This window comes from Labrus mixtus, chromosome 6, assembly GCF_963584025.1.
Source record: "Labrus mixtus chromosome 6, fLabMix1.1, whole genome shotgun sequence".
Taxonomy (NCBI): Eukaryota; Metazoa; Chordata; class Actinopteri; order Labriformes; family Labridae; genus Labrus; species Labrus mixtus.
The window spans coordinates 6,840,896-6,854,086 of NC_083617.1; the positions used below are offsets into that span (position 1 = coordinate 6,840,896).

The 13,191-nt window shown below is 42.0% G+C and overlaps 1 protein-coding gene across 3 annotated transcripts in view; it reads left to right on the plus strand.

Moving 5' to 3' along the window:
- The first annotated feature begins 2,037 nt into the window (after positions 1-2,037).
- The window catches only part of prom2 (prominin 2), a 173,796-nt gene continuing 162,642 nt past the window's right edge, over positions 2,038-13,191 (plus strand). For 2 of the 3 annotated variants that reach the window (XM_061039735.1, XM_061039734.1), the window contains exons 1-11: positions 2,039-2,225; positions 2,976-3,318; positions 5,586-5,650; positions 6,053-6,258; positions 6,463-6,583; positions 7,922-7,985; positions 8,099-8,188; positions 11,041-11,240; positions 11,939-12,013; positions 12,373-12,436; positions 12,563-12,719. In XM_061039735.1, the coding sequence (XP_060895718.1) occupies positions 3,066-3,318; positions 5,586-5,650; positions 6,053-6,258; positions 6,463-6,583; positions 7,922-7,985; positions 8,099-8,188; positions 11,041-11,240; positions 11,939-12,013; positions 12,373-12,436; positions 12,563-12,719 (1,295 nt within the window). In that variant the 5' untranslated portion in view covers positions 2,039-2,225; positions 2,976-3,065. Of the gene's footprint in view, positions 2,226-2,975; positions 3,319-5,585; positions 5,651-6,052; positions 6,259-6,462; positions 6,584-7,921; positions 7,986-8,098; positions 8,189-11,040; positions 11,241-11,938; positions 12,014-12,372; positions 12,437-12,562; positions 12,720-13,191 lie in introns of all 3 variants that reach the window. The other variant, XM_061039736.1, reaches the window with a different exon arrangement.

The window sequence follows — 13,191 nt, forward strand, 5'->3', positions numbered from 1 at the left end:
ACGCTGGCAGACATAATGGTAATGACCGCTGGTTGGAGGGCCCTCTAGTTGATTTTTGCCTGGGACCCGAAACAGACTCTAATCACCACTGAGTACAATGAAGAGGCATACCCTTAATGTGACTTCAGATGAAAATGTGGCGGGGAATCCCTTGCAACAGTTTCCTTCTAGCTCACAAAGTCAAGTCAAAGTCTTCTTTATTGTAAATTGTGTCATACAGAAGAATGTCCCTCCCGCCATCTTGGTCAGCTTGAAATGTCTACTGTTTGGAAGCCATTGAGGGAATATGACTGTAATTCAACTACAAAAGTAACTCGACTTCAATTAGACCAAAATGAGAGTGAGTCATTTAACAGAGAGAAAAACAGCCAGCCAGTGGGAGTCACCATAGTGTTCGTGTAATGCCTCGTTCCCCTCACTGGAGTACACTTTGATCCAACATGATTGTGAGCTGCTCATTGGGGATAATCACAAAGTTAGGGCACTACAAGGCCTCGCTAAGTCATCACATGCTAAAGCCACAAGATAAGTGCTCTGCTACCAGATTAAAGGATCATCCTGTAATTGATGACTTGTGTGTGTTAAGTTGAATCAGGGGGACGAGTGAATATCAAGTGACTGCGCACCTGATAAAGACACCCAAGAAAGGAGCGACGACGCGTGAATACAACTCCTCCACTTCATTTGCATCGGCAGAGTTTACACATGATGAACATTAAGATTCATGCATATTGTACAATCCTGTTCTTTTTCATGCAAATGCAGTGAAAGGAGAGCATCACAGTGCCGTGCAAACTGTGGACCAAAATCAGAAGCTAGACATTTGTCACAGTTTATTTTCTCCCTCATCAAAGTGTGGCATCTGCAGAAGCTGTATTATAGGTGAGTAGTTCTGTTTCCTCATTGTGTGGCTTCTCTTCTTCTGAAAGTAGTTCAGGTAAAATTCAGCCTGCAGAGCTGTAGTTGAAACGTTGTCTTGCTGTATACAGCTTCAGAGGTATAATCTTACTATACTTTAAACATACACGCCTCTCTTTGACTTTTCTGCATTTTAGTGCAACAACATGGAAATGATGTAGACACTTATGTATATTATGTTTGTGTTTTTTTACTGTTTGATAAACAAGAGCTGTCCAAACAGCAGACATGTGTTGGATGCTAAAGCTAACCTGGGGGGGCAATTGGTTGCACCTGATCATAGTAAGAGGTTTCACACCTAAAGACTAAAAGCTTTTCATAATAATGGGTGAATAATTTAGAATAATTTACTGTATAATGGCCTTGTATACCACTTTAAAATCATGGAGTATTTTGTATAATTCTATTGCAAACAAGCCCTTTAAACTGTATCTGCAGCATGAAAACATAAGGAAAAGCTTAAAGGGGGAGAATCCATATCCAAGGCACTGTGCGTTCCTTTTTCACAAACATGGGGACAATTTTATTTCTTATAATTTGCCAAGTATGGCAGCTGAAATAGTCCTACTGAGTATTTCTTGGCAACATTTAGATGTTGTGTGTTGACCAAAACTCCAGTCCCCGAGTGTATCTTTCCCATCAATCTTAATCCTGCACTTGGGCTGTGTCGTTGCTTGTTTGGAGACAACAACATTGCAGATGTGGGCTGATGCACTTAGACTCAAAAATCAGCTTTTTTAATGCACATTTCTTATTCACGTTGTGTCAACAGTTCTGTACAAAGTTACTTGAAATCCCCCCCCCCCCCCCCCCCTGTTCTCTTCTCATAAAATGATGGAAACTTGTGCAACAATTTAACTTACACCTGGTACATGTTGCTCTACAACCCCCCCTGGTTCCCCCTCTGGCAAAGTCTAGCCTCCAGGAAACAAGGTGGGGAAAATCCCATTTGTGTGAAGGTAACCCTGCATGCTCTTCTCGCTCTCGCTCCTCTTTCCCACGTCACTCCCTCCCTCTCTCCTTGTTTCTCTCTGTAAGACCCTCCCTCCCTCCCTCCTCCTCTGGCCTCCTCTCTCTCTCTCTCTCTCTCTCTCTCTCTCCCTCCCTCCCTTTTGTCTTACTACCAGTGTTCTCCAGGCGAGCGCACAGTCAACTACAACTTGTCATCCAGAGCGGAGTGTATCAGGTTTCTGCGGGACTGTGAGAGTCACACACACACACACACACACACACACACACACACACCCCTTGCTGAATAGCTGGAGATCAGAGCAGCGAGACGGTCCTTCACTGCCCAGCCAAGGAAGGTGAGTAGACTGATAGAAAAGAGAGATCATTTCTTTTTACTTTATCTGCTTTCCCGCTCACGCTCTCACACGAGTACGTTTTTGTCAACAAGGAACTGAGACAGTTTTCAGAGCTCCAGTATGTTCAGTAAATATCCTCAGGCAAACATCATGTCATCTATAAGTCTCTTTAAAAACAAAAGAGGAGGACAGTTAACTCTATCCGCAAAGAGGAAGTAGACATGTTCAGTTAGTTCACTGCCTTACCCTTGTAAACTCATTTGCTTACTGCTCCTGTTCTGATAAATGTTTTACTGTCCTCTATCTTGAGAGTGAGAGCAGAGTTTTGGATATAGATAGGGGTGATGCAGGTGTCTGATGTGGATGCAGCGTTTCTGTGTGTTTACTATGAAGACAAAGCTGACGCCACATGAAACTACATTGAGTTTATTTCTAATTTTCTATATTTCTACGAGTCGTATGATTTTAAAAACAATATTAGAACCTCCTTTACGCCACAACAGGACGAGTTGTGTAAGTGTGTGGAGGTGTAAAAGAAAAGGCCACTGTTTTTTCTCTCACGAACTAAACAGGTGTTTCTGTTACATTTTCTGTTTCATTCTCAAAATGTCATCTGTTTATTTCCACTCACGTTGTACAACAAACCGCACCAAGACTGTTTTTTTTTCTGTGACTCTGCCTGTGGGTTTCTTCAATCTTCAGCCTTGCACGAGTGTGTCATTGTGTTCTCTTTTTATGTCCTGTTTCCAGACGCGTCAAGGCAAAGTTTTGGTGATGAGGTGATCACTCTACAGGGCCAGTTTTGTCCTGCCAAGTCTCCCCCCCCCCCCCCCTGCAGACATGGGGTTATGTGTCAATGTGAGGTGGCAGCAGGGCAGCACTGGAGCATTCAGGGCCGCAGTAGGAGCGCTACTGCTGGGTCTCAGCCTGGCTCAATCCATCCCTCCACAGGCCGCGTGTCGAGCAGCCTTGCCCCAGCAGAGCCTCCCTGAGAACCAGTACCATGAAACAGCAGAGGGAGACTCCGGTGGCTTTCTGTCCGCGTTTGTCCAGTCGTTTCTGAACACAGTGCAGCCTAACCCCTTCCCTAAAGGTCAGTGTCATCTTACATCCTCATAGTTTGTCTGTCTGTAAGGCTTTAGCTCACCAGGTTACACCATGTTGAAATCTTTTGGGTTTCACACCATCTGTTAAGTAATACTTCCTTTAAATGGCAGAGGTGACACATCTTTTTAAAGTGGAACATCTGCCCCTAAGTTAATGATGTCCAAACAGAAAGACGACTGGACTGGTTAATCAGTAAGTTAATGGAAATGCTTCTCTTCTCCCAAGTCAAACTTTAACTTCTTCACACAAGTGCCGCGCTGATGTCTCAAGGCCGGTCTCAAGGTCCTGTAACTGAAACTTTTGTCACACCTGTGGTCTTTTGTCCATTCTTGTGGCGTGGTCATGTTATAATCGCTTCATAAACTCTTCTGTATTTTTCATTCTTCCTGCTCGGGATTGATTTCAAACTGGAACAAATGGGCACACAAACATGCAAAACAACCTTTGCCCAGGTCAGAATCATTGCACTCTGTGATCATTGTCTTGGATACGTCGGATACAATAGGGATCTATAAGCAACGGGCGCTTAATGACGCATAGACGGAGTTATGTTTCAATCCTATGTCAACATGTGTCAACAAGCTGTCCTCTATGATAAGGCAAATGGCTTCATGGCTTTCTGTAAACAGTGGGGTTTCGGCTTTTGAATAAGCCGTCAAGCCTGAGGTTATAAATGTTGGTAGGTAAATAATAAATGTGTTTTGCACGGCAGTCAAAACAAGGGTTCATTCTGAACAAGCTGCGTCGGTAGAGGATACATGCCAACCGAACCGCCCTCTGCTGAAATGTAGAATAATCATCTGGCAGCTCAAAATGCCATTTTTGTAAATGTATTTATGTAAGTCAGTGAGTCATTTCAGATTTTTGAAGTATGGATCTCTAAGAGGATATGCATTCATATATTTTATTCACACCATTTTCCACTGATAACGGGTTTTTTCTCGACTTATTTATCTCATTATGTTGAGATAACGACGCTGCTTTTCCTTTGATTGTAGTTCACTGTAGTTATTTTATTTAGATTTTCTCTTATTTTTTGCGTTGTCTCGGAATAACACAGATGGTTTTCCTATTATAATGGATGAATGATGGGACGGCTGTGGGTCAGCGGTAGAGTTGATCGTTTCTCAACCGGATTGATCAGGGGTTCGATCCCCAGATCTAACAGCCACCAGAAACTTAACCACAAGTTACTCCCGCTGCATCCTCGGTGGCGTTTTCATGGGATTAGTTTCTTCTGATGGTCACTTTACACAGCAGCCTCCACCATCAGTGTGTGAATGTGTAGGTGTGACCTGCGGTATAAAAGCTCTTTGAGTAGTCAGAAGACTAGAACAGCGCTAAACAAGCTCAAGCCCATGTAACTCATTAGCTCAAGTTAACAGTTCAAGCTTGTTTTCTTTTGATTTCAGGATCATTTTCTGGTGAACTAAAAAAAACAAACAATAGGCTGGTCACTGAGATAGGCCTGAACATGACATGCCATGCTGCTATTGGCCACACTAATGAGGTTAATGAAGCCAACACCCATACATGACTTGTTATCGCAGGAAAAGTTCAGTCAAATAAAATGTGTGGATCCATGTCCGTTTAGGGCCTCTGTAGGGAAGAATTGAAACAACGACATTTAGACTTTTCCTACAATTTGTTTCACAAGATTACCAGGAAAGTCCAGGAACTCTGAAACCTTCAAAAATCCTCACCACACATTCATGCAGCTCACAGCTTCGCGCAATATTTGTTCACACTTCGCTGTGACTCGCAGAGACTCCACCGAGAGATTTATGTCAAAGTTATTAAAACATTTTAAAGTCACACACAGCTGATCCAAGTAAGAGAGGGAAGTTCATGCAGTTCAGATCACAATCTGCTGTTACAGATGGATGACGAGAGGGACAAAACACACTCTCGTAAAGAGAACTTAAACATGTATTTCAGTTACATGCCTGTGTTTAGTGAACAATAGCTTGGTCCAGTGGGGCCGTAAAAGGCTTTGTCTTGTGTGCGCGAAAAAAATCCATTCTCACCCTGAAAGCTGTCCTGGTTTCCTGGCAACCACGAGATGGAGGTGTCACATTTCCAGTGTTACAATAAGAGAGATTTGAGTGTTTGTATGGAGCACAGGACACATTATCCACATGGTCAACTGGGACAGAGGCTCACTTTGAAGGATTGTAATTATACCTGTCCTCTTCTTGCTGCTACCCTTTGTCTTATTTCAGTAGCACGTTTATTTCTCCGATTTCTTTCTAGATCTGATCCTGAACGTAGTCCAGGATATGAACCAAGTGTTGTCAAATCAAGACCTTGCCAAGGAAGTAAGCAATCTTTTTTTTTTCTTGTTTATCATCTGTTGTAGGATGTTGGTATGAAGTTCTGCGTGTGTGGTGGGGGGAAAAAAAGAGACACACCCTTCTCATGACTACTCGAGCTGGTAATCTGAGAGTGTTTAACGTAAGAGCGGCCTTGTGTTTTCAGGGTCCATGTCGACTGGAGTGACTCTCTCGGCCTCTCTGATTGTAGACTGTCACCACATTAAAGTGAAACAATAGTTTAGTGTCGTCTCACTGTGTTTGACGTCACGACCGACCGCAAAGACCTGCCGCTGTGCTGCAATCATGGCTTTGGAATTGACATTAAAGTTGTAAATTATACATATTATTTGTGTGTGTGTGTGTGTGTGTGTGTGTGTGTGTGTGTGTGTGTGTGTGTGTGCTCAGGCCCTGGTGTATGAAGTCGGATTCCTGGTGTGTGCAGCCATCGGCGTCCTGTACATCGTCCTCATGCCCATAGTTGGTTTCTTCCTGGCGTGCTGTCGCTGCTGTGGAAACTGTGGTGGGAAGATGTATCAGAAGCAGACGTCCTCCATTCACTGTCGCAGGAGATCTCTCTACTGGAGCACCTTCATCACCACAGTCATAATCCTGTGAGTGTGTGTGCTCTCGTGTGTGTTTCTACACAGCATAATGACGGGCTATCTGAAATTAGCGTCCCAAAAAAAGACAGCTTGAATGTGCACGCCTCGCTGCCTGTCTGCTTCTCCCTCTGATAGACGTTCTATTCAGGTCTCAAATATAACCACTGTTTGTGTGTCTCTCTCGTGTGGGTGTGTGTGTGTGTGTGTGTTTAGTGCTGGGAATATATGCATGTTCAAAAGTAATGAAGGCCTCAAAGTAACTGTGGACGAGACTACAGAGGAGATCAGCAACACTTTAGAAAACATCAACATCTTCCTCACTGCTGTGCCTCAGGTGAGAGTGAACCTGCTGTCTACTAAACAGCATCAGTACGGACATACTGTATATTATCATATTATATTTATGTAATAGATGTATGCTATATTTTTTAGCTTGTGGACATTCTGGGATGTGTGATGTATTGCGATTTAATCACTCATTCAAACGGCAAATTGTCTTCAAAGGAAAACTTTGTCACACCTGCTCCATCCCTCAGTCCCACACGCGTTGGGTGGCAGGGCTAACGGTTGGACATGAAGAGGACATGTTTGAGCCTCTGAGTGAAACATAAACACACTGAAGAAAGAGCCTTCCCCTCAGTGTGAACACAGAGCTGAGAACAACAAACCCAGTGGGAGTTAGACTTCACTCTCTTTTTAGGTAGTCTTACTCCACAATATATTTACAGAGTATATCGATTTTTTTCTATATTGATATTCAGAATGTTTCCTATTATACCTTTAAATAATAAAAAAGCAGTGACTGGCATCTGATACAATATTGCCATTCATAGAACTGTGATACTATTCTGTATCCTTGTTAACCTACAAACGACTACTTGCTTTTTATTATCATGTGTTTAAAAATAAAATTATATAATAAATGTATTATAACATATAAAAAAAATCCAAAGGTCTGGTTTCAAAAATCCAAAGGTCTGGTCTGGCATGTTGCAGCATTTATGAATAAAAGTGAATTGGGGTTGGAATCATCAAAGACAAATTAATACTAACATGATAAAATATTTTGGGATTTCAAACACATTTGGATGTGTGATGTATTAGAAAGTTTTTTGTTTTTTTTTAACTGCACATTTCATCCTCAAAGGAAAACTTCTTAAAATAAATGTTTTTCATGTAATGTTCATGTTATTTTAAAACAATGATCCTTACTCGCCCCCTTAAATAAATACGATATCACCATTAAATATCGGGTTTCCTACCGCATGGATTTACGACCTCATCCCAACTAGTTAACATATTCCTAAACATCTGTTTATTCTTTCATGTTTGATTCATAAATACGCCGATCTCTTTAGGATTGTCACATTTAGTTCTGATCCTCTGCCGTCAATGTGCTCTGAGTCAACAGCATTTGCGTGAGATACAAACAACTCTTCTGTCAGTCTGCTGATTAACGACCAGCTCTGTACCCTGCAGTGTCAATACACTTATCTCAAGATACAACAGAGAGAGAAAAGGTTGCAGGGAAAGACAGGGCTCTGTTTGTTTCTCTTCATTGTGCAAAAGCTGATCTGTAGGATTAGCTCCTCTAAACAGCCCTTGACAAACTGTGTGTAATATCTTATGTGCACACTTTGAAACAAAGTCCCGTTTCCTTGTCTCTCCCCAGGAAGTGTACCACGTGGTGAATGAAAGCTACAAAACCATACAGGAGGTCACCAGGAACCTAGATAGTAAGAACAGGAACTAATGAGGGATGGCTTTTGTTCGATGTAACTGATGCATCATAGAGTCTGTTCTCGACACGTCTTTAACCCTTTCACGCCTTTTCATCTCTTTGAATCAGCTATAGGCCCTAAGCTGGGAAAAGAAATCCAGGAGCAGTTCGCAGGACCGCTGGAGCCTGCGCTGAGCTCAGTCAGACTTCTGGACGAAGGTACGATGCACCTGCATGCTCCGTCCTGTTTCTGTGTGAGCATGTGGACGCTTGCGTGCATATTTGACAGGAGCTCTGTAATCACACAGGCGGAGACCTGCTCATGAGCACACAACGAGAGTTTATAGTTTGTTTTATTCCTCACGCTGACATGGAAACATTCAATTAGTTTGAAGCATGTTTTTGATATACATTTACAGGTTTTGTGTTTGATGACATAACAGCAACAAAAAGCAGTGAAAAGTCCAACAGTATTTAAACCAGTGATGGGATCACTACAACGGTGACAGCAGCAGGATGAATGGTTGCAGAATTTGTTTATTTAAATTACTTGAAGAGTAAACACCCAGAATCAGCTGATCACCAGAGCAGGGAAGCGGAGGGAGTGGAAGAGAGGTAGTGGCTAAGTTGAATGTGTGAGAATATAAAAACAGTGTTCCTGTTTGAACTTATGCTGAGCTCCAATTATCTACAAAGTCATCCAGGGACAAAAAGCCAGTCTAGGATTTAATTTAATATGGGAGACATGCTGGAAAAAAAACTCATAAAATAATAGTTATACTTACTTTAATTCAGTTAAGTACAATGTACTACCAGGCTTTACTACTTCTGTTTTTTGAATGAACTCTAGGGCTGGGTATTTCCCACAGCCCCAGGATACAATATGCGTCACGATACAGAGGCCACGATATACAGATGGTGATATACATTGATTTTGGATAATGACCATGTCCTACACAGAATTCACTACAACAGCTGTTCTTTATTGTTGAGAATAGAGAGGCTTAAGGATCCTACAACTTTAATTTAGGTCCTCAGAGATCCTAGAAATACATTAAAATATTTGAATATTCATACAGAGCTATGGCTAAGGTGTTATTGTGAACTGCAAAAAAGTAAAAAAAAAAAAAAGCATCCACATCCGAGAAGGTTAAAGTGCTGGGTGCTGGACCAAAATACATCAAAGATAGAAAAAAGTACTGAGTCCACACACCAGAAGTAGCTCCAATAAATGAAGTTTAATGGACTCTCACGTGTAACGTATCGGGCCTCCCGCCCTTCATCAGACATGATGTGTCTGTGAACTGCACCATTGGGCAATTGTCTTCCAAACTGTCATCACAGCTTTGCAGCCACATCCATTCTGTAACATCTGCATTGATAGCATAGACTTTAAATATTATTATATGTTTGAAGCCTGAGTGACGTCAGCCATGTGTTACTACAGGGGGCTCCGGAGGCTCATCGGCAGCAGCCGCCATGCTGGACATCCTGTCTCAGTCTAACTTTCAGTCAACCTAACGACAGGCTGAGGGCGGGTTTTAAGCCGCTTGACCAACCGTTACATCATGCCCATCTGTCAATCATGTCAGCTACACGCCTAACTAAGGATAACATGTATCGTTTTCAAAATCAAAACAGAGCCGTTAAAAGAAAATTCACAGTTCATTGTGTGCCAGTGATGACAATAACTAATCACGTTATTTGTATCAGGTTCTAAACATGTTAATTTCTGCTGTAAAAACTTGTTTTTTGCCCGTTGTGTGTATGTGACTTCTGTGGCTCTTGGAGAACTTGACAAACTGCAGGATTGATCGCTACATGTGTTTGCAAGGAGCACATGACAATATATATTGCCACATCTATTGTTTGAGCACAGCTCTAATTAACGCCCTTGCAATGTGTACTCATTGATGACAATATACAGTAAGTGACACAAAGACGCACAGTAAATGGCGCAAGAGCAGACTCAGAGGGAATGTTCAAAAATCAGTGACTTTAATCCGGGCGGGGGTTCGGTACACGGTTTAGCAACAACAAACAAATCCAGAGGGCTAGGCAAAGGCAAGGTCAAAAAGGATAGCGATAGTCATATCACTAGGATCTAATATGAAAAATGCTGGGACAAAGGTACTATAACAAACACTACGAACTGGAAACAAGAGGGAGAACACACTGGGATTACATACACAGGCAATCAGGGAACAACGAGACACACGAGGCAGGAACATGAGGAAGACAAGGGTGAATACAAAAACACAACATAAACCAGGAAATGATGTTAAAAATTGCAAAAACACAAAACATGAACTAATGCAGGTTGAAACCCTTGTCAACAAGTGTTTGTGTAAATGTTAGTCATTTGGGTTACGTAAGTGAGTCTAGAAGTTTCCAGTGAAATCCTTTTTTTTTCTTTTGCTGTCTGCAATGACAAATTCAGTGCTGATAAATCATTTAACAACATGTTTCTTAACGCAGCCTTTTACAGTCACGTAGAGCACAGAATATTTCCTGTTCCTCCTGACGAGTTGCTGGGCTTTTCCCCATAAAAATTAATGTTCTTCTATCCTCCCAGTGCTGTGTTTGCATTCAGTTTAACCGTGATGAACTTTTGGTTTGTGTCCGGGTTTTGGCGCCCCTTGTGGACAAAGGGATGTAACTTATCTCTTTGCTGATCTTGTCCTGTACATGTTGTGTTGGTCGTGTTATCTGACAAATAAAATCTCTTCCTGCTTTTTTTTTTTAGTAGGCAAATGTATCACTCATTTGAATAATCACTGTGGAAACAGTAAATCATCTCATCTGAGAACTACCCTGCGGCAGAGGTTAGCTATGTGATGGCCTTGTTTGCTTTCGTAGGTCATACAGAGATTAAATCAATTTCAGTATTTTAGTCATAAACAGTTAAAAACTTCTCACTGGGGCTTTTGAATTCAAAGCCAGTGTGCATAGAAAAGGGTCATGGGTGATTATCTTGAACTTATGATATTTATTAAAACTTTGGCATTAACTGACGAGCACTTGTTTGTTTGTGTGTGTGTGTGTGTGTGTGTGTGTGTGTGTGTGTGTAGATACTGAAAACACAGGCGTCCAACTAAACAAGCTGAGCTCATCTTTGGCCCAGCTGCAGTCCAGCGTGGATCGCCTCCAGGCCAATGTCACTGCTGTTCGCAATCGCATCAATCAAACTTTATCCAACCCCAACTGCGTCGGCTGTCAGAACCTGCTGCCCGAGCTACAGAGACTCGACACACTGGACATGACCATCACTGTAAGTACTGAGTCTGAGTGACCTTGTGTGTGTGTGTGTGTGTGTGTGTGTTTTTCTTCTCCTGCGTTCTACCTGAATGGATGCGTTTCATTTCACGTAAACAAATTCCAACGAGGATGGTTTGAACAGCCTCTCCTGTCAGGTGTGTTATGCAAATGAGGAATTGAGGTTTTGACCGCTCAGGTTACAAACCTACTGGAGGAGAGACTATTAGGGTTCATCTCTTTTTCTGGGCGAGAAGCTTCAGAAAGAACAATTTATGCAATGAGACTCAGCTGTGACGCAGGCTGGGACAGTGTGACACACGATGATAGCTCCTCATTTCTGGCTTTGTCTGGACGGCTGATTTGTCCTCCGCCCATCTGTTCTTCTCTATTCCTCCCACACTCGTCTGACTCTGACACATACACTCTCTCTCTCTCCTCTTCTCGTCTCTCATCAGATTTAAATTAGCTGTTTCTCAAGGATGTTATTACATAATCCACATCATTCAAATAAAAAAACATCATTCAGAATTCTTGGATATCAACTCATTTACTTGTGGACCTGACGTGAATGAAAACTCTCTAGTGCTTTTTTTTTTTTTGTGCTGAAGTCTGGCGCCCCCTTCTGCTGGTTTGAAGCGTAGCAAGAGATTACATGTGATTCCTGGTCACAATGTTTGCACGTGTGTGCGCGTCTCTGCTTTCTCTCCACAGTTTCCCAGCTTGAATGAGCTCCAGTCTGCAGTGGATGAAGTCGTCAAAATAAATCTCACATCCAAAATCGAGGAGGTCGGTGACATCTGATAGACCAAATCAAGCAAAACAAGCAATCAGTCTGCGCAACATAATGACTGCAGTGTTACAAAATCTTAATCTGTGAACAGATAGAGTAAAAAGCATGAACAACTTTTAACCAGAGATAATAAATCAGCACACAGATAATCTGTTTCTTGTCAATTAGCCTCACATTTTGAAGGGAAGTTAATGCGTGTAATCAAAAACAAATCATTGGCTCAATGCAACAAAGCTGCTTTTTGTTTTAATTAGAAAAGAGATAATTCAAAATGAGTACGATGAGTAAACACTTTATCTTCAAAACTATTTATATGATAAGTTGTTAATAAATGTGCCGCTCTTCTTCGTTACAGGTGGAGGATTATTTTGACAGCATCCCTCAGAGAGTGACAAATGGCACCAAGGATGTAGTTCAAAGTGAGAGATTCAAATCTTCAGAGCTTTATTTCACTTTAAAATACCAGTTTTTGAGTTTAACTATTGAGCTGAATAAAATACATTTTAAAGACAAGTACTGAAACTTATATGTGTGTGTCTTTTCAGACAGCAAGCAGCTGTTGGACAACATAGAAGCACAAATATCACAGATCACTGGTGACCTTCCTCTGTCTGCTTTGAACGACATATCGACGACCCTGGACGGGCTGCAGAGAGACATCGACAGGCTCACGCCGCAAGTCGAGAAAGGCGAGCGTATCAGGTGAGAAGACTGGACCGCTGACTCTGCATGAAGATGGATGACATGTCTCTGCTGTTTCCTCCTCATGTGCAAAAATGAAGCCAAAATACCCCAGCAACGGTTGCTGACACATTGTGCTGGTGATGTAATTGCTCTGCTGGTGGAGCCCCAGTAATGATGTCCAGTGCTAATGCTAACCAAAGCACACGTTTAACGTACAGATAAAACAACAAAGACGCCTCAGGTCGGTTCAGTCCACAGCAGAATAGAACCTTGTGTTGATTTGAAGCAGATGCTAACAGTTATGAAAAGTTAAATGACGTGTGTCAGCTTTCGTCTCTCGCCTCCTTTATTAGTCTAATCTGTTGCACACAGCGCCGAAGGAGGTGCATTTATCAGCGGCGCTGTCAAACGTGGCGTTATACTTCTTTTCTTTAGCATCTGGCACCAGAACCAGAAACCATGTTTGAGAAACATTTATTTGACATGCATT